Source organism: Impatiens glandulifera, chromosome 9 (assembly GCF_907164915.1).
Source record: "Impatiens glandulifera chromosome 9, dImpGla2.1, whole genome shotgun sequence".
NCBI lineage: Eukaryota > Viridiplantae > Streptophyta > Magnoliopsida > Ericales > Balsaminaceae > Impatiens > Impatiens glandulifera.
Window position 1 is genome coordinate 24072249 of NC_061870.1, and position 21952 is coordinate 24094200.

A 21952-nucleotide genomic window follows, 5' to 3' on the forward strand; every position below is an offset into this window, starting at 1 on the left:
CCTTATGGCATCCCAATGCTAGCTCTCACCATGATATTATTCCCACTTCATTTACCTTTAATCCTATAATTTGAAAGAAGAAAGAGTGGTATTTGTCTATCAAAGGCAAGGTATTATAAAACAAAGATTATTGAATTTTATTATAATAATAACTTATCCTTCTTTCTTTTGATTCTTAAAAATAATTTTAGGGATATAACATTATCATATTGCTGTCGTTAGTAAGCCCAACAAACCTCGGGGGCTAAGGCAGTTCACTCCACTGAAAAATCCATTTAATAAAACATATAAGATATTTAAAAAAACATATAATTTTTGAACATAAAATGTTGTAACTTAGTGGTTGAATATATGAATTTTAAATTTTTATTTGATTATAAGTTTAAATTTCAATAAAAAAAATTTTTTTTTTATCAATTTTTTAAATTAGACATAAAACAACACAAAAAAATTCATTTTTTTTCTTATTAGGATGGGATATCAAAACTCGGGACTGACTCTAATGACCATCCACGTTCATTACCCATTTCAACCATGTAGGTATTTGTATAGCTATAATCTCCCCCCTAGTATCTTCATCTCTCTCAAAGAAGAAGATAAGACTATGGAAGACTATATATGAGCTAGTTCGGTATAAATTTATTTGAATAAACTTTGAATTATTTAAAAAAAATTATTAATTAGTGTTGAATTTGAGAAAATAAAGTTTTTATAAAAAAAATAAAGATATTAATATATAATAATAATTTTTTTTATATGAAAAATATAATGTATTTTAGTTCATGAATTTATGGATTGAATTGTAAATAAATAAGATGATCTTTTATTATATTATGTTGTCAAACAACCAAGCCATTTTTTAAAGAAATTCGAATGTAGGCTTATTGGTGAGTTAATGGGCCAAATCTTCCGATTGAGAATGGGCATATGGCCATAAAAGTAATACCTTATTTTTATTATTATTTTATACAAATAAATTAAATTAAAAGTAAAACAAATATTTTAAATTAATTACAGTTAAACTCTTGAATATCTAATTATCCAATACAAATATATTATATCCATCTTCCTTTTAAAAAATAATTTAACTAAATTATAATATATAGTTTATTTATGAAAAATGATATTTAATTAATCGTGTCTATAAAGTATAAATATAATTTGATTTGTTATCTACATCACATTCTCGTCTTTTACACTTACTAAATATGTTTCATGTTTTCGAAAATGACTAAGAATCTCGTTAATTTTTTTTTCTTCTAATTTTACAACAGACAATGATGCTTATTTTGAATTCCACCGTTGTTATTATATTCTAAAGAATCGAGTAACGAATAATAAGCTTCTTCACGACACACTCGTTGATGTATTATATCGCCTTATATTGCACCACTCTTGAGAACGTACTTGTCTTGCTAAATAGTTTTTTATGAACGGTTTGGCAGGTTATGGGCTATTGACAGGTGTTTATGGGTTAGGCCAGATCGTTTCAGAAAAGAAACAAAGGCCCACTAAAATATCCAGGCCGCCAACTACCGGTTAGACAAATTAGGCCCATTATGAAACCAGGCGGTCCAAACAAGCCCAAAGCAGGCTAACATGTGGATTGCACGTGACATCCTCCCCTGAATCGATCATCCCTATTTCCTCCTCCTATTCGCCCGACTGGTCTTGAGAGAGAAAAGAAAGAGAGAGAGAAATTCAGAAAATGGCGTCGGCGATTGTGAGATCTGCTATCCGCGGTGCTGTTCGAGCTAGGGCTCCGGCTTCCAAGAGGAATTTTTCTTCATCTGCCCATCATGACGATGCCCGTAAGATCTCTTTCTGTCCGTTTACTCATTTTTCGATCTGGATGTTTTAGTTTGCCAACATCATCTATCATATGATCCCTCTGATGGGTTTCAATCTATATCACGCCTTCACTTGTTGTATAAATTCAGGGTCTTGTTAGATTTGTAGCTGAAATGTTTCGTAATTTAGGTTTAGAGAGTCTCTTCATTTGTTGTTTTTCTTACCCTTGTAGTCTGATACAATAAGAGATAAGACCTGGGAAAAATGGATCAATCCAGTTTATTTTGACCCATTCTTCTATCTGATTCGATTCATAGCAACTATGTAGTGGTCCGGATTCAATTTCATTTAAAACCATCTTTTTTTCATGAATCATATAAAATCTAAACATCATGAATAACATGTAATTGTATGTAGTCTGTTATGACTCTACCCAAAAGTCCACAATTCACTATAAAGGCACTAGTTTGAATGGGTCAACCAATTTAGGGTTTATATTGTTTATGCTAAAGAGACTGATTTAAATGAGCCTTTTTTTACATATATTTCAAAATAAGTCATGTGCATTGCTAAACAAGCTTTACAAGATAAGTCATGTTTATCACAAGGAGTTCTGGTTCAGTATGGTGCATAATATGCTCTTCAAAGAAGAAGAAATGCAGTTTGAATTGTCAGATGGAAGATGAGTAAATACTTTATATCAAGTACAATATGAATTATTTAAGAATGTTTAATTCTCATGGTTGTTTTAGAAGATAAGTAAGAAGGATGGGTTTGTATACAAAATTTCGAAATTCTAAAATTTAAGTTAGCAAAGATTGTTATTTTGTTATGAAGATACGGCATGTAACCACTCAATGAATGGCGGAGATATTAAACCACTGCTTGTTTTATCTCAGGTGAAGCTGCAAAATGGGAGAAGATTTCTTATGTTGCAGCTGGCTCTTGCACCATCTTTGCTATCTATAACCTCTCGAAGGAGCACCCACACTATGATGAAGCTCCTGTATGCTTTTCTTTAAAAAAAAATCCTCTTGATTGACTTCTTAAACTTGTATTCCTATGTTGAGTTAAGAGTTTATTTGGTAAGAGCAGTAAGGGGATGTAAATCCAATACCATATGTATAAAATAATATTCTTTTGATCTTAAATTTTAATTTTTTTTATAAAATCTACAATCCATAATCTAGGGGATAATGTATTATAAATGTTGCTGTAATGTTTTTAATAGTGTTCGATTTTCTCACTGACCTTACATTTGGATGCAGAAATACGCACATATGCACATCCGCAACAAGGAGTTTCCATGGGGTATGTGTCTCACTGAATTCTTTTTGGTTATATTTAGTACTCTGGTTAAGTAATCTTATTTTTGTGTAAATTCATCACATGGAATGTTGGGTTCCACTTTCTTAGTTCTCAAACTAGAAAATTGTTAGCCATAGTTTTTATTTTAACTATATGTTCAGTCTGCATTTCAGTGTTGTGATTACTCTTGTGATGCTTTTCCGCGCCCTAATGGGCAAATACTTGGTTGTGTAGTTTTTGGGTTAGGCTTAATGCAGTGTTTGATAACTAACTTATCACTTCATTTAAACACTTAATTATGTAGATTAAGCTCAAATTAAAAAATATTGTTAGTTTTGAATTACTTTACTTGGTTAAACACTTTTTTTTTTTTAATTCTTTTGGCATTATTGAAAACCTTTATTGTTAGGTGATATATGAAGGAGCATCTTGATTAACAATGATTATGTGTTTATAGTTGTTAACTTGTGAAAATGTGCAGGACCCGATGGCCTTTTCGAGAGGAAACACCATTGATCATCTTTGAAGTTATCTTCGGAGAATGCTTTTATCTCTGCAGCATTTGGCTTTGTTAGGGAGAAAAACCTTTACATATATTTGTGGGTGTTTGTTTTTCATTTCCATTTCTTGTAAAACTCAAGCACTAAACCAAGCTTATGGAAGAAATAAGATTTAATCTTGATATTATTATATTGAGGACTATTGTTTCTTCATCAATATTACTTTGAATCTTTGATAAGCTAAATATTTGCAAATTCTTCAGATTGTGATAATCAATGTAGGGTTTTTTCATTCTTGCATTGTAAATATGTATTTCAAGAGATCTCTTTCATGCTCATTTGCACACTCATCTAGGACAAATTAAATTAAAATCAAACTAATCTTGACTAAAGAATTTAGGTTAAATTTATGAACATCTTAAGTTGATGTTTTGGGATGGTCTTAAGCCTTAACTTCTTGGTTTAAAATGGTATGGTAGAATTTCAACTCTTCCCCAGCTTTCTATTATTATAGATTACATATTTTTGGTATTTTTCTGTTCTCGATGAGTTCACCTCACGACACTTGTGTTATCTTTTTTAACATATGTGCCGCCTTAGAGTTCATCTTAGCACACCTGTGTTATCTTTTAACATATGTTCAACATATGTTCCGCCTTACTTGACAATGTCTTTTACCCGAATCGGCCTCCAACGGTAGGTCTGGAATCTATGTTCCGCCTTACTTGACAATGTCTTTTATCCGAATCGGCCTCCAACGGTAGGTCTGGAATCTAAAAAGATGGACATTGCTTCGGATTCATAGAATAAGTAAAATAACGTAAAAAAACAAAAACAAATATAGAATGAATTATTCCAAACATCCAAGATCAAAACAAGCCCAAAGCTGTCCTTGTTTTATATAATAAATGAATTGGACAGTAATGACACCCTTGATCAAATGCTACTACAACACCCCCTATACAATCTAATTCAAAATCAGAAATTTCAATGACAGTTTATAGATTAAATATCAAAAATTTCAGAAAGAGATGATTTCATTCATTCATTTACATATTTAGAAAAGAGAGTAATAAAGTTGGGGTTAGTGTATATAGATGGATAGATCATTCATATATCATGGGTTGAAGATGAAGTCGCCACATTTACATTTCCAACTCATTGGTTTATAGTTAGACCCATCATCTTCATCACCTCTTCCTCCTCCTCCTCCTCTGTCATATGCAATTCTAGACATTGAAATCGAAACTCCATTGATTAAGCTTTTCCTTATCTGTGGATTCATCGGCACTTGAATCGCTTCACAATGCCCACAAGATCTACATCTCCGTTCACATTTAGGTGGGCTAGACCCAATCTGTGCTCTCAAATTCATCACTTTTTCTTCCTGATCTCTCCTCTGTAATTTTTCAAACACCCCCATTATTAACAAACATCCTTGTCACTTGTCAGATAATGGAAAAATGAGAAAATACCTGAATTTGAACATCCGGTCTGAAAGTCGTCGTCTTTCTACCTTCATGAATTAAAAGAACAAAATTACAGTCTTTATACATATATGAATTGATAGAGAAAACTGAATTGAACATTACCATCAGCAATGGAAACGAATTGGGTGGAGGTTGAAATGATGAAGAAAAGTAAGGAAATAGTGAATTTGTGAAAATGATGGCTGCAAAACAAATTCCGATTACAACCCATTTCAGGAAAAGTGAAGAAGCTCCAACAATGGTGATTTTCTGGTTCAAAGTCAAACTATAATGGATGAGTGAAGAGTGAAGAGATAGAGAGAGAAAATAATCAATTGTGAAGAAGAAGAAAGAAGGATGAATCCCAAACAACAAGGATTTTATTCATTTCATTGACAGTATATAAAAGACGTACATTACGTTATAATCATCACCTTTCCAAACTTTTTTAAAATAATAATATGAAAAAAGTATGATTCTCTATTTTCATGATTCTAATTCATTTTTAATCACACTACCAAGAAAAAGACAAAATAAAAAATAAAATGCTCAATAACAAAAACCCACAACCCAACATACAAAACCAATAACCTAAACCATACAAAACCCAACATTAAACAAGCTCTATTAACACACACCAATGATTTGATTTGGATTATTTTCAAATAATTCTTATTACCTAAACCTTGATAAAATGATCTTGTGTATTTGATTTTCAAATAATCCTAAAAAAGGCTCATTCTTTCTTTCTTAACGGGACATGATCTAATAACACAGTAGCTACATGCTATAGAGTAGTAGTAGGTACAGTAACAATAACAATAAAACAAGTGTGTGTGTGAGAGAAAGTTTGTTTGTATCTATGTCTGTCTCTCTCACACAGTGACGTAGGAGGTGGGTTGGGATTTGGGTAATATTGCTTGCTGGAGTTGGTTTTCACTTTTTCAGCTGCAGATTTATTATTATTTCATGACATCATCCAACCCTTCACGCCATATCTTCTCTTTCTCTCTAGAATAATGATTTTTTATTTTTTTTATCAAAATTAAATAAATAAATTAGTACAGATTTTATTGGTGTATCAAAAACTCAAATCTTTTAAATCAGAACAAACTTATTCGGAAAGAAATTAAAGCAGAGTCTCTTGTACTCCAAGATATCAAAAGATTTTAAAGATTAAAGCTTTATAAAATTTAATTCATTTCAATTCTTTAATTTTTAAATTATTTTATTTTTTACATTTTGGGTTTGGTTTCAACAAATGGGATATATATTGTATGTCGTAGTAGTCCATGGGCTATATAGCCCAAAGTGAATGCTTTAATTACTTCATCTAAAGAGGGCCTAAACTATAACAATGATGGACTGCTAGAATGGGCCTAGAAGAAAATATTGGCCTATTTTAATAATGTGAATTGTGATCTCCAAGAGCTTGTTTTGGATGAAAAAGGTTTTTTTGGATAACATCCCATTTTTATCCCGAAATCCAAACATCTTATCAACTATTAAATTAAATAATTTTATCATTTAAACACTAAAATATTCTCTAATTTTATCATCTCTTTTTAAACCATCATTCTCTCACATACCCCATATCCTCTAAATTCAAAGATAAATTAGTTTTCAATTTTTAAAAACAGTTTTATCCTAGTTTTTACCAAATAATGGTTTTTGGGATAAAACTCAAAAAAACTCTTTCCTAAACCCCAAACTCAATCAAATTTATATTGTTTATTCAATTTCAAATTTAAATTAATATTCATAATTTAATTTAATTTCATTAAAATAGTTAGTTTAAAGAAAGAAAAAAATAACTCTTCAAGTAAATAGGGAAAACACAAAATCTAACTTATTTGTGTTTTTTTTATTTAGCAAAGTATATCAATTTCTCAAAACAAAACAACATAAAAAGTTTGATTAAGTGGGATGAGTTCAACTTTATACTAATTAAATAATTTATAATGTGATCACAAAAAGTTAAGAATATAGCCTGCAAACACACTTAATCAGACGTATAATTTGTCGTCTGACGGGCTTGAACCCAAGACCTCTTTAGAAAGTTGGGGATATCCTTGTTGTTACTATGCTTAAAAAGGATTATAACCTTTATATATATATATATATATATATATATATATATATATATATATATATATATATATATATATATATATATATATATATATATATATATATATATATATATATATATTTTTTTTTTGAAAGAACTAGTTTCTACTTTTATTATTATAGTGTTCAATTATTAAATTATAACTACAATTTTAATATTTAAAAAATTGTACAATTATTACATAAGAAATATCAAAATATTTATAATATCAATCACATTAACAAAAACTATATTGCATCATGAATGATCATCATTGTTGTCGACCGTCATTTATTGTGGTCCATGTGTGATGAACGATATCCTCAATAGTGATGAAATTAGAATAACCACTCAAAATATGTTTCTTTTCAACTATAGGCTATAGCTATAGTAATTGATTGTAAATTGTAACCCAATTTGATATATACTAAAAGTTGGTTTTAGAAGGGACAAAATGTTGACAATGATGATCTCCTCAATCATCATTGTATTCACCACAACCCATTATTTTGTTAGGCAAAAACAACATTGGTATGTGTAGGGTTTTAGGGTTTGGGTGGTAAATACATGTGGACCAATTCATGTATTGTAGCCTTTTTCTTCATGCCCCTTATCACACGTTTGTTTTTTAGTTTTAACAACCCTATTGGCCATGAATGATGATGAGTGGAATAGCAACATGTCATTCCACTTGCAATTATAAGAAAACAAATACATTCCATACATACCGCAACTCAATTTTATAAAGTCACAATAAGTTAAAGACATTGGAAAGAATCCAATGAGTTTTTAATAACAACATGCCACACTCCTTTTTATCCATCCTTTCAATGATTTTAATAATAAGAAAAGGGTTGATGTTTATGTATTGAAAAATTGTAATACAATCTAGCACGGAACATCATATTTATTAGTTTAAATGTTACATGTTGTTTGGACCCGCATAAAGATTATTAAATAATACAATTTATTATCGGTTGAGAACATCATGTATTCACGAATTCATTTTTTAATGTTCTTTATCTTTGTTCTTTTTTATATATATATATAGATGTTTAATTTAAAAGCTATTTTCTAGGAATTTTTATTTCCTTGATGATGAATCATTTTCATGATATGATTAGATAATGATGATCAAATATGTTTTTTTAGACCCATTTGGACTTCTATTGTTTTCCTTTTTGCTTTTCAAAATTTTGTTCTCTAGAATTTTTTTTCGTTCTTTAGGTCACAACCAATTCTTGTAAACCGACGAGTCTTTATGAATTTATACGAAGTCTTACCACCATTTTTTTAAAGAAATGTTCTAAAAAAAGTGCATTCTTTGGGTTACCTTTCGTCCTATAAAATTAGTAAAAAAAGAAAAAGAATGAAAGAACGATCCCCAAAAATCAGATTGAAAAACATCGAAATCACCACAAAAATTTATAACGAAACTTCTTTTTCGTACAATAAAACACACACGTGACTTTGTAACATTGAATTACTTTATCAAGTAATTAACATTATATGAGAAGTTAAATAACAAATACTCAAAAAAAGTTTAATATATCAAAATTAATATTCATGGATATCAAAATGATAATGGAGTTTAAATATATATCAACATCATGAACAAGATTAAATATCAATGTTTAGCATCCACAAGCACTACAAGTTCAAACTGTCTCAAACCCTAATTACAACATAATCAAAGGATACTTAATTAATTAGAGTACTCTAGCTACATCTTATCAATATATTGAAATAATACATTTTAATTAAAATCAAGTTAGTTTAGTCTTAGCCTATCCATACAATATATATAATATACCTTAACTCACTTCAATCAATTCATTAACAAGCTGTAGATGGATTAACAATCGGATTATACAAATGAGTTGGTTTCGATCCCACCATACTAATATTCTTATCGGAATCCTTGACTTCACCCTCGCCAACAGCGGTTCCGATCCTCTCGCATGCCGGGCAGATTGAAAGTGTGGTAGCGGGCAGTTGCATGTAAAGACCGGGCAACTTAAGTGACTTGAGCTCATGAAGTTCCTTTTGTAGTCTTCTGTTTTCGTCGGTTAGAGTTTCGCAACACTTCTTCAAAAACTCACAATTTATTTCTGTTTGCTTAAGCTTTGTCCTGTTAATTTGTTTTAATCAAAACAATAATCAATATAATTAAGTTTTAGTATAGAAAATTAATTATTAATATTGATATTCAAACCTGGCTCTTCTATTCTGAAACCAAACTTCTACTTGTCTAGGTCTGAGATTTAACTTTCTTGCAAGCTCCTGTTTTTGCTTCTACATAACAAATAAATAAAAATGATTTAAATTTCAATCAATTAAATGGAAAATAAAAATTATTTTAAAAAGGAGATAAAAAGAAAATAAATACTAACTGGATTGAGAGTGCTATGTTGCTTAAAACATTGCTCCAAAAGGGCAGACTGGTCTCGATTAAGCCTGAGTTTCTTCCTTGAATTATTATTATTATTAATATTATTATTATTAATAATAATAATATCGTCTTCTTCACCATCATCATCATCACTGGGTCTGTTCAAGCTACCGTTGGAAAACGACGTCGTCGTGGGACTATCAAGTCGTCCGTACATCTTGGTAGATCCATGACCAGAATACTCTTGATCATCTCCTGCAGATGATGATGAAATCCCCAAAGTTAGCGACGGCTCCAAACTTGACGCCGCCGCAGCCGTCTTCCTACCAAACGCAGCCGCCGCAGCCGGCGGCGGAACAGCAAATCCTAGTCCTAAATTCAAGCCTGTGTCATCCAAACCCATTTAGAGAGAGAAAGAGAGAAGTTTTTTTAGTTGTTTGGATTTAATTAGGTCCGAGATAATTTGGTGACAATCAACCTCTCTATATATATAATATATATATATAAGAAATGATTAGGTAAGGGAATTTGGTCAGGAATGACGTGACATAATTTATTCGCTGAAAAAATAAAATAATTTCTTTTTTTCTCTTTTTCCTCTCACTTTCACATTTTTCAAGAGGGTGATGTCACGTCATTCCCTCACCAAATTCTCTCACTAAATTCCCTCACTCTATCCCTCCTCATATATATATATATATATATATATTTTTTTTTATTATTTATTTTTGGAAATAAATATATATAAATTGATTTCTAATTACAAAAGTATATATATATATTGCGGAATTGATATCTTCCAATAGAAATTGATTGACACAATTTAAAGAAAAAAAAAACATGTGTAATTTGAACCCCCAAAAATGTGCAATAATATATTTTTTAAAATAAAAAGGATTGTTTTTGTGATTTATTGTGTCAATAATATATATATTTTTTTAAAAGAAAATTATTCTTTAGAAATTGTTATTTTGTCATAAACAAATTTTAAAGTATATATCTAAAATATTTTTTTTATTTACATGTGAATTAAAAACTTTTTTAAATGAAGTGTAGGATATTATGCGAGATTTGGGTATGTTAAAAAAATTGAAAATAGAAAAATGGTAATGATGTATGATTTTGAGGATTTTTTTATTTTTATTTAAAGACTTACAAAAAAATATTAATATATAATAATAATTTAATATAAAGGGTATTTTGGTTAATAAATTAAATTATTTGTCCGTTAAAGTAAAATAATGTTTAATTAGTTTTAATTATTTAAATAATCTAGATCGAACAAACAAGTCATGTCTTCTTAAATAAAAACAAAATAAAAAAATGAACATACAAGAAAAACTAATTTGATAAAATAATTTGAGATACAAAAACATGCCCCCATCAAATAAACTTACAAAATTATGGTGATGAGTATTAACCATTTTAATTTAGAATTAACATAATTTAACATATCACGATCCAACTTTAACTTAAAAACGTTCTTAATATTAATAAAACATGAAGTTTTATGCAAGATTTTGTCACTTGAATTATCATAATAAATTATATTCATAAAATTATTACAATTCATTAGTGTGACTAAAATTATAGTGTTAATACAATTTTAAGTTGTTTACATTTAAACTATTAGGGATTAGTTATTGTTTCACCTTATAGAATAGTTAGGTCATGAACTATTCTAAATATAGTCAATCCCAAATAAATGCGAAAGCATAGTCTCACATGTTAAGAGTTTGAATTTAAAAAAAAATGAAGAGAAAGCTCATATTTCAGTCTGCATTTACTCAAAGGACATCTAGAAATAGTATGTTTTTATAAATTTGTGATAGACCAACTAAATTTTGATTTTAATACATATCTCATTTTAACTCAAATGTTAATTCATTAGTAGGGTCAATATCAAAATGTATATATAACATGGGTTAACAAAATTGTTTCATTCTTTTAAAAAATATTTATTGATCATTTGATTAATCATCTTTATGTTATTATTTTTGCTTTTTGTTCTTAAGTACAAGTACTTACTCAAACGGATCCATTTATATGTCCTAGTGTGTGACATTCATAACTTCCACTATTTTTCTATACACTTTTTCAAAAAGGAAATTATATGAAATACACAATTCATTGAAAGTCAACATACTATATATAGTTAATCTCGTATTTAATATATAAATAAATTAAAAATAAAAAGTCTATCAATCAAGGTGTTTTTTTCCTTAAAAACAAACCGACCTTAAATTTTATCTTGTATAGTTTAATTTGCGATTGAACCCACTACTACACTTATCTCCATGATGATGGCAAGCAAGAAATCTCTAAAAAAAAAAAAAAATTACCTACGTGGATTCACATGGCAAAAGGAAGCACAAACACATAAATATCTTTTGCCTTATCGACACCCATTAACCCTTCCTCTATATATTTCACTATTTACTCGATCCCATTGACCTAATATTGCAGGCTTGTTTGATCTTATTATTCACCAAAGAATATATATGAACCAAACAAGGCCTTAATATGATTTTTTTAATTTTAATTTGTAAATTCATATATAACTATCATTTAGCCTGTGCATTTGCACGAGTAATAATATAAAAACTGTAAAAAAAAATTACGGATAATATTTTTTATTTTATTTTTAACCGTTTTAAGTTTATGGGTAGGTCAACCCACAATCCGACCCAAGTATTCATTTACTCAACATCATTATATATTAGTTAGTTAAAAAGTTGAACTTATATTAATATTAAAAGGTCCCGCGTTTATCAAATTTGGTGTTGATTTTAAAATATAGAGTTTTTGTAGCCTAGTTGGTTAAAGAGTTGTACTTGTTTTGTTAAGTTGCAAGTTCGAAACATACCTCTAACATTTTTAATTTTATTTTTAACCCTTTTAAATTTAAAAACGGGTCAACCCACAATCCGACCCAAGTATCCAAATTAACCACAGTTCTCGACCCGGCAATCCGAACACTTTAAAAATTAAGCATCATTATATATATAGATTAGTTAGTTAAAAAGTTGAATTTATATTAATATTAAAACGTCCCGCGTTTATCAAATTTGGTGTTGAATTTAAAATATAAAGTCTTTGTAGCCTAGTTGGTTAAAGAGTTGTACTTGTTTTATTAGGTTGCAAGTTCGAAACATACCTCTAGCATTTTTAATTTTATTTTTAATCGTTTTAAATTTAAAAACGGGTCAACCCACAATCCGACCCAAGTATCCAAATTAACCACAGCTCTCGACCCGGCAATCCGAACACTTTAAAAATTAAGCATCATTATATATATAGATAAGGTGAGAAAATAAATTTAATATTGTAAAGTTGGGTTCAAAAGAGCAATGATCAGATCATATGGTTTTCAATAAAGAAATAAGTAATTGATGAGACAAAAATCCATTTAAAATCATTGCTTGAAATTTCATACGGGTCCCACTTATTCCATGCGTACTATAATAAATTTTTGTTGGCACATTCAATAATGCATTGTCGTCTATACAGATTATTAAATAAGGGAGTTAGGTCACAATTTAAACATGATATAATATATAGTTTTAATAAATTACAATGATAAAATAAATTAAACCCACAAGCTAGTATTAATTTCATTAGTGGCAAATCTATTAATACATAGTTAATTAATCCTAAACACAGTAAATTATAGAAATTGGTTAATTTTATTATAGCTAGGTAGTGGATTAGTAGCTAATTGTTTCCAAACCCATTGAAAAAAAACTGTGTTATTTTTGTTGTGGTTTAAACAGTGTGCACAATTAGGATTAGTAGTGGACAGTGGGTGGGGCAATAATAATAATAATAATAATAATGAAGTGGGAATTTGAAAGTAAGAAAGGAAGTTATGATTTTTTTTAAAGAAATCTCACAATGAATGAAACTTGAGTAAGATAATTCAAATGACAATTCTTACTAAAAATGTTTTGATAACTCCAAAATTAAACTTGGGTTATAAAATAATAATAATAATAATGCTTAATATTAATTATAATATTAATTTTGGCAATTTTGTTTGACCTTCATTGTGCACTATTTAATTCAAGTATTTCCTATTCAAGTGTTAGGCAACCCAACCCAACCCACATCATTATATTCATTCTTACCATTTTAATATGTACTACTTCATGTATTCTTAATTCCATTTTAGTAGTTGTTATCTTTATTTCAAAATAATTAATGGTTCAATATCAACCCCGGGCCCTTTCTTTGTACTTTACATTTTCAACCAAATTTTAGTATATGAAACTTTTGAAAAAAAACTGGAATTCTCTTATATTTTCTTCATGATCAATGAGTTAATTTCTTTAGCTGCTCTGGAGGGTGCCTTAATGTCAAGACTCATTCAATGGGGTGACCAAAACCTAAAGATGTGAAGCCTTTTATGTAGATTCTCTAGAAAGTTTTAAATTTGTGTAATTTTTTTCCTTTTTATGGAACTCTCTAGGAGTTCTTAATTCTAGGTAGAGGATAGAACTCTCTAGAATTCTCGAAGAGTTCCTAAAACTAGGTAGATAATAGAACTCTCTAGAATTTTTTAGGAATTCCTAGGTCTAAATAGATATAAAATTCTCTAGAAAAACCCTAGGTTATAAGGAGGATCTAGAAAGATCCTCCACTTGTATATAAATAGTCTTGGCCATAACTAGCTAGTATTGAGGCAATCTAGCCTCGTACCACACGGGACGTGGAGTTATTCGGTGACCGAGTTTCTGCCCGTGACAAGTGGTATCAGAGCAAAAGTGGTATCGTATCCACGTTTGTGCTTCCGCATTCAAGAGAAGATCGTGCTAAAAGAGATGGATTCAGGATCCAAAGTCACGAAGGTTTTGACCGACCAATAGAAGGACAAGGGGTCAAGAGGGGCAAGTCTGTCAAGAGATGTGTCAACATGGAAGTGCGGGTGACCCGACTTGAGGAAGGCATGTGCGAGCACGAGGAGGCTCTTGAGGTGTTGAGCACAATGACCAATAGGGTGACAGTGTTGAATGAGACTGGTGAAAAGTTGGAGAATGAGATTATGGGGATCATTAACAATTCGAATCGTAGAATTCGTGACGAAATGCTGAGATCGGTTCGAGGTGAGGTTAATGATATCTAAAAGGAAGTGCTCGAGACAATCCGAGGAGAAGTCCATGCGATGGTCGACGCCCTCTGGAGGGAGATGATGGGGAGGCTCGAATCGATGGAAGATCTAATTGGGTGGAATAAAGGGAAACTTAGAGGTGCGGCACCTCATCGGATAGAAGTTCTCAAACCAACTTTGTTCAAAGGCTCGAGGAATGCAAGAGAAGTTGAGGACTTCATGTGGAGCATGAAATGGTACTTTCGGGCATCAAACATACTTAATGATTGCGCCAAGTTGTAAGCGACCCCTTTTTCCTAATAGAGATGGCGCTATTATGGTGGAGAAGGCGTGAAGAAGACATTGAACGAGGTACGTTGAAGATGGAAATATATGAAGATTTCAAGACCGAGTTCAAGCGCCAGTTCTTCTTAGAGAACGCCGATTTTGAGACTACGAAGAGGTTAAGTCAACTTGCGCACGATAAGTCCATCAAAGAGTATGTGAAGGAGTTCCAAAAATTGATGTTCGAATTTCCTAGTCTCACGGAATAGAAGGCTCTGTTAGCGTTTGGTAACAGCCTACAGACATGGGCACAGTTAGAGTTGCAAATGGCCAAAGTGTAGAACGTCTCTAAGACAATTGCGGTTGCACAGAGGCTAATCAGCTCAAGGTGTCCGTAGAGAGGACGAGGAAAAAGGTGGGGGGAACCTCCCAACCAATAAGTGACATCCAAACAACAACCCAGGGAGGCAAGCCGACGAATCGGATAAGCCAATAGTTTGTCATATTTGCGGTGCTGCCAAACACATAAAGTTGATGTGCCCGTTTAAAGGGGAAAAGGTTGCAGCAGTTAAGCGAATCGAGTCCTTCAAGGAATATAAAAGGACTCGAGTGAGATCCCTAAGAATGCTCAATGTGGTGAAGGTTGGTGTTGCGGAGCCGGTCGATCAAGGGAACAAAGAGATGCTTGATGTTTGTGGAAGTCTTGATTGGGGTAAGGTGCATCAAAGCACTAGTCGATATTGAAGTTACTCATAACTTCATGCGTGTAGGAGTGGTTAAGGCATTGGGTTTTCGCATCAACTCAACGAGAGGGACGGTAAAGTCTGTGAATATAACAACCAAGTTGGTGGTCGGGGATGCTAAGGGAGTGCAAACGCAGATCGGAGACTGGAAGGGAACTGTCTCGTTTACGTTAGTCCCTATGGAGGACTACAATGTAGTGTTGGGACTACGATGATTCAATCAGGTACACGCTTGCATAGTTCTTTATTCTGATTCCTTAATCATTTTGGATCATAGAAAAACTAGTGTGATACCAACAAGAAGAGAATCGGAGAGAATGGGCATGTTTTCGACAATGTGATTTAGCCGAGGTTGCAAACGTGGTAAAGAGACATTTACCACTTTTGCTATGACGATGATGGGAACAATTACCATTGATAAGGTTTGGTTAGAGGAATACTATTAATAATATTTTATTTGTACAGTAATTAATTTTTATATTTAATTTTTATATATTTATAAACTTTATTAATTTTTTGTTTATTCTCTTTTTATTATTACTCAATTAAAAATATATAAATAAATTAATTAATATAATATATATATAAATAAATAAAAGAAATAATTAATCAAAATAAAAAAAATTATTAATAAATTTTATATTTAATATTTTATTCTCTTTATATATTATTTATTAATTATTAATAATGTAATTTGGTTTGTTTATATTATAAATTTTAATGTATTTATTTTTCGAATTTGATAATTATTAATTTATGTCAATATATTTTCGTATTTGATTTTGATATAAAAAAAATTATCTTATACTAAAATTAGTTAAACAAGAATCACTAAAATTATAAAATATCATGTTAAATAAAACAATAAGAACCAATAAATAGATATTAAATCACACATAACAAGCACAATTTATATATATATGCACCCAAATAAAAAAAATTAAGTTATAATAATTTGATCTAATTTTTTTTATTTTTAATGAATCTTATAAAAAATTATATGTACTAATCGACAAAATATGTGAAACAGGACTTGTCAAAAAAAAATGGAGAAAATAAAAATAGTAGAGAAGACGATAAAATATAAAAAATAAAAAATAATAATAATGGAGAAAGGAGAGGAGAAGTGGACGAGGAGTAAAAGAGGAAGTGAAGAGAGAATCATAAGGTTGATAGAGACTTGAATGAGTTTCATTCCCCAATTTTGAGGGAATTGAATGATTCCTGAGTATACGGAATTCATTTTAGTGTTCAACAATTAAGACCACGTACTAAACATTCATATTTAATCATTTCTCATTCCGGAGTACAAAAACCACGTACCAGTATCAGTCCCATGGTCGAGTCGAGGGTAGACACGACTTAGGTGGGGGAGAATGTCACGGCCCATTCAATGGGCTGACCAAAACCCAAAGATGTGAAGCCCTTCATTCAAATTCTCTAAAAAGTTATAGGTTTTTATAGTCTTTTCCCTTTTGTGGAACTCTTTAGAATTCTTTAAGAGTTCCTTGTTCTAGGTAGGTAATAGAACACTCTAGAATTCTCTAGGAGTTACTAAAACTAAGTAGATAGTAGAGCTCTTTAGAATTCTCTAGAAATTTCAAGGTCTAGGTAGATATAAAATTCTCTAGAAAACCCTAGGTTATAAGGAGGATCTAAAAAAATCCATCCACTTGTATATAAACAAGTTTTTGCCATAAACCAAGCACCTCACACTTGTAATACACAAGCAATACAACTTCATATTCACCCGCTCTTTCTCTCTCAAAGTGTTCCTACTTCTTGCATCTTTTAAGATGCTGACTATTTAGTATCAAGGCAATCTAGCCTAGTGTCGCACAGAATGAGGAGTTATTGGGTGACCGTGTTTTTACCTGTGACATTAAGCTCTCTTTTCAGTTTCTTTAGCCGAGTTTCTGGATATTTTGTATAACAAGTCTTATTCATCTAATACATAAAAATTACTTATTTCAAAGTGTTTGGTATAGTTACATATTATCTAAAGTATAAGTTGTATAAGAATCTTATGATATAACCCATATAAGACCAACAGTCAACAGTTGGGTCCTTAAGTTCCTTAGGTGATGCATTTTTCTTTTAATAGCTCAACAGTTGGTACTTACCCGATACATTTTTTTATCTAATATATTTTTTGTATTTTTAAAAAAATCTTGAGATATATTTATAGAATTAGAAATTATAATTCCATATTCAAAATTTATATGAGTATTTTTGTAATGGATTTAGATGGCTGTTAAAAAAATCAATCAAAATGATAAGCTACCGATTTATCAGTTAACTGGATCTAACGGTTTTAGTTAATCGATTTTTTTACTGGCTAACCCTTTTTTCATATAGTTAATTAGTGAAATGTATTTTGTTTCGAAAACATATTACAAGAACAACAAACATCTCTTGTTAAAAAAATAAATTTGTAATATAGATTTTTTCTCAAACGTGTTTAAAAAATTTGGTCATAATCATCAACTATGGGTATTTCATATACAAGCGCACTAAAACATAATACGTGACAAATGATAATTTAATTAAATATTAACACGTATCATATCTAAAAAACAGAAAAACAAATGCAAATCTTATTTGAGATACGGTCTCCAACTTTTGTCTCGAATGTCAAAATAGTAAATACAGAAGGAAAAATGAATGCATGCTCGTCTTTGACTTTGATATTATTGTCAATTTCATACCTAATTAATTAATTAATTAATTTATCATAGTTCAAGCAAGTAGTGGTGGCACTTAGGCTTAGCTCACCACTTTAATTAATTATCCCTCAATTCTACACGAATATTTGTTTTTCTTCTTTAAAATGAATAATAAGTTTAAAATTAATGAGGCAAATTACCTCCATATTTAGTGTCTTAGACTTTGTTTTGCACCTTGAATTATAATTTTTGTTTTGGATAATTGGAATTGTAATATGTTTAGAAAGATTATAGAATTAGAATTCATTCTAAATTTTATGTTTTAAAAAAAGAATATAATAAAATTAATTTTAATATATTATTAAAATATTTGTTTAATATTTGACACAATTTATACTGATAGTTCAATAAAATAAATTTTAATATATTATCTATATATTATTAAAATATTAGTTTGACATAATATATACTAATAGCTAGTTAGTTCGAGCGTCAATAATTTTCTTTAGGATTTCATTCTAAAAAATATACCCAACATAACATGTTAAGTTACTAAATACAAAAATAAAATATCGTTTGAACATGTTAATTTCAAAAATTATATATATAATATAGATTCAAAATGTTAATTAATTTACTAAACTAAAAAAACATCAGGTTCAACATTTTTAAATTCTAAATTATATATATATATATATATATATATATATATATATATTGTTGAATACGTCAATCGTGTTGTAATTGATAAAATAATAATATATTTTGTTTGAAAAAATATTTTTAAATTATAATTTCGAAATAAAAATGATAGAATTAATAATTATAAAATTGTATTAGTTTTATTTCTTTAAATTTTAATATTAAATCTGAGATAGTCTATCAAACTTTATAATTGAAATTAGATCCCAATTTCAATTTAAACTTCATTTACAAAGTTATTAAATAGACCCTTATAATTTTTATTTAATTGTAATTCAGGGTAAAACACACCAATTAGTGGGATGAAACTAAAAAAAACTAACTAAGATAATATCATGTATTTTCATATTAATTGTATTATTTAATTTATTTATTAAAATATATTTTTATTTAAAATTAAAATATTAATTTTTAAAAAAAAAACATAGATATCAATTAGGTTGACATTAAGAGGAAGAATTAAGACTTTCTTTGTGTGTGGGTGGTTGAATGAGATGGTTAGTGGGATTAGTTAGTGATATATGTTTAGCAAAAAGAAGAAGAAGAATTATAAGAGTAATTATGGATAGTTCCTTTCTTCACGGCCGACCGACCAAAGTTGCTTTCCTTATCGCTATTGTCTGCTCATATAATTGGTGCCTATTTATTCTACCACTTTATAATTTCTACTTTCAACTTTCTTTTCATTTCATTTCTAATCATCATCACCTCACCTCCAAGAGCAATGTTTGTTTGATGTTGAATCATTTAAAAAAAAAAATGTATCATAATGTTATTTTGTATTTAAATTTAATTTATAAGAATAAAGTAAAATATTTTAATATTTTAATCGATGAATTGAGTTATTGAATGACTAAAATAAATATGTTAGATATGTGAATTTTCAATAAAATTATATAAAAAAAAAAACATCAAACAGACCTTATACAAACCAAAATACAGAAACAAACCTTAATCCAATTATTTTATTCTCTTTCTTTTTAATCCTATAAACTTTATGGCTTCATGAGTTCCAATATAATTTACTCTAGTCAAGGACCCTACTACCCTTTCTCCTTTAAAGATTGATAATATCAATATGATTCCATTTATTTCATAATTTTGTAACTTTCTTTTCTTCACTTGAATAATTAATAGATTTTTCTTTTACTTTTTTAATTAAAATAAATTTGAACTAATTAAATCATTCATAATTGGTATTATATATATTTTTTTAATTTAAAAAATTAATTAAATTTTCTATAATCATTTGACACAAATTTTAACTTAAAATATTTTAAATAAAAATTAAAATATATATACACACACACGATAGTTTATGTGTTCTTAGTATTACCTAAAACAATACCAATTACCAAGTATTAATAAATGATTTTAAAGAATTAGTTACAATGTGGTCCTAGCTAAGTTAAATGAAACCTTATAAAAGTTACACATTAATTATTAATTTAAAATATATTTATATTAATTAATTTAATTATTAAATTTTAAATAAATACTAGAATAGCGAATTAAAAAGAATTATGAATAAAAAAATCTTAAATTTAAGATTAGTTATAGCTTGTAATAGTAAAGAGTCTGGTGTCTAATCTATATATATCTAATAACGCTTAATTTGAAATGTTGAGGGTGTACTTCACGCTCTCTCCAAAATAATTCTCATATCACAAGGTATTTTTTCACATTTCTCTTTCTTCATTTATGAATTGTTTTTCTTTCCCTCACTGTAAATATATTAATTAATTTTAATTTGTATATATATATATTAATGTTATAATTATTATTAAAATATATTAAAATTTAATATTTTACATATACACATTAAACCAAATATTTATCTATATTAATTGAGTTTAACATTAAATACTAATTATAAAAAATTATATTAATTATAAAATAGAAAAAAAAAGTTATCATGTTTAGCATTAAATACTAACTATAAAATATTAAAACCTACACTAAAATTAAAAATTTCAATTATATATTATATTAATTATAAAATTTAACTTTCAGTTATCATATTATATTAATTATAATATAAAACTTAACCTGCATTAAAATTCAAATATATATTATATTAATTATAAAATGTAACTTTCCGTTATCCCATTAATATAAAATAGGAAAAAAGATGTAGTTATCATGTTTAGCATTAAATACTAATTATAAAATATTAAAACCTACAATAAAATTAAGAATTTCAATTATATATTATATTAATTATAAAATTTAACTTTCAGTTATTATATTATATTAATTATAATATAAAACTTAACTTTCAGTTATCATATTATAATAATTATAAAATTTAACAAAAAAAACAATAATTATGAAAAACATAAACCGTGTAACTGCAATTAAATCAATATAATAAATCAACCAAAATTTTCATCTTTTCTTCCATCTAAATATTTGTTTTTCTATAAATAATTTTACATCAACAAGGTTCAATTTAAGAGAGAAGAGTGATATTCTGCCTATTCGGTCTCCTTTTGCGGCTTTCACTGTTTTGCTTTTTTTTTTCTCTAGGTAACTACAACAACATTCTATCTTTTGAATTCCATCTTGGTTAAAGTGAGTAATAATTAAATTATATTAGCATCAATTTCTCTATCAACATCATTATTTCATTCAATAATTAAATTGGTAATATGTTATGTTTAATCAATGTGTATTATTCATTGTTTTTTTCCAGGAATTTGATCATTTCATGCCGCTGCAACAACGTCCTATCTTTTGAATTCGATCTTGGTTAAAGTACAAGTAATAATTAAATTTTATGACTAATTAATAAAATAAAAAATTTAAATTCATATAATCTCTTTATTCTTAGCATAATAATTTTTTTTTTCTATTCTCCAATTTTTTTTTTTTAAATATTATTATTACTTATTATAACG

General features: G+C 28.6%; 3 protein-coding genes across 3 annotated transcripts; 1 reads left to right on the forward strand and 2 right to left on the reverse strand.

Moving 5' to 3' along the window:
* Window positions 1-1643: 1643 nt before the first annotated feature.
* On the forward strand, window positions 1644-3796 carry LOC124915178 (cytochrome c oxidase subunit 6a, mitochondrial-like). The gene is made up of 4 exons (XM_047455847.1): window positions 1644-1811; window positions 2691-2797; window positions 3060-3102; window positions 3581-3796. The coding sequence occupies exons 1-4, from the start codon at window positions 1709-1711 to the stop codon at window positions 3613-3615; spliced, it is 288 nt and encodes a 95-aa protein (XP_047311803.1). The 5' UTR covers window positions 1644-1708; the 3' UTR covers window positions 3616-3796.
* A 779-nt stretch (window positions 3797-4575) lies between these two features.
* On the reverse strand, window positions 4576-5365 carry LOC124916053 (EPIDERMAL PATTERNING FACTOR-like protein 2). Its single transcript, XM_047456788.1, has 3 exons — window positions 5192-5365; window positions 5075-5115; window positions 4576-4998 (listed from the first exon to the last, which is right to left on the reverse strand). The coding sequence occupies exons 1-3, from the start codon at window positions 5298-5300 to the stop codon at window positions 4717-4719; spliced, it is 432 nt and encodes a 143-aa protein (XP_047312744.1). The 5' UTR covers window positions 5301-5365; the 3' UTR covers window positions 4576-4716.
* A 3405-nt stretch (window positions 5366-8770) lies between these two features.
* LOC124916576 (homeobox-leucine zipper protein HAT22-like) lies at window positions 8771-10011 on the reverse strand. The gene is made up of 3 exons (XM_047457307.1): window positions 9572-10011; window positions 9394-9473; window positions 8771-9309 (listed from the first exon to the last, which is right to left on the reverse strand). Exons 1-3 carry the CDS (start codon window positions 9971-9973, stop codon window positions 9015-9017), a joined length of 777 nt encoding a protein of 258 aa, XP_047313263.1. The 5' UTR covers window positions 9974-10011; the 3' UTR covers window positions 8771-9014.
* Between the last annotated feature and the right edge of the window lie 11941 nt (window positions 10012-21952).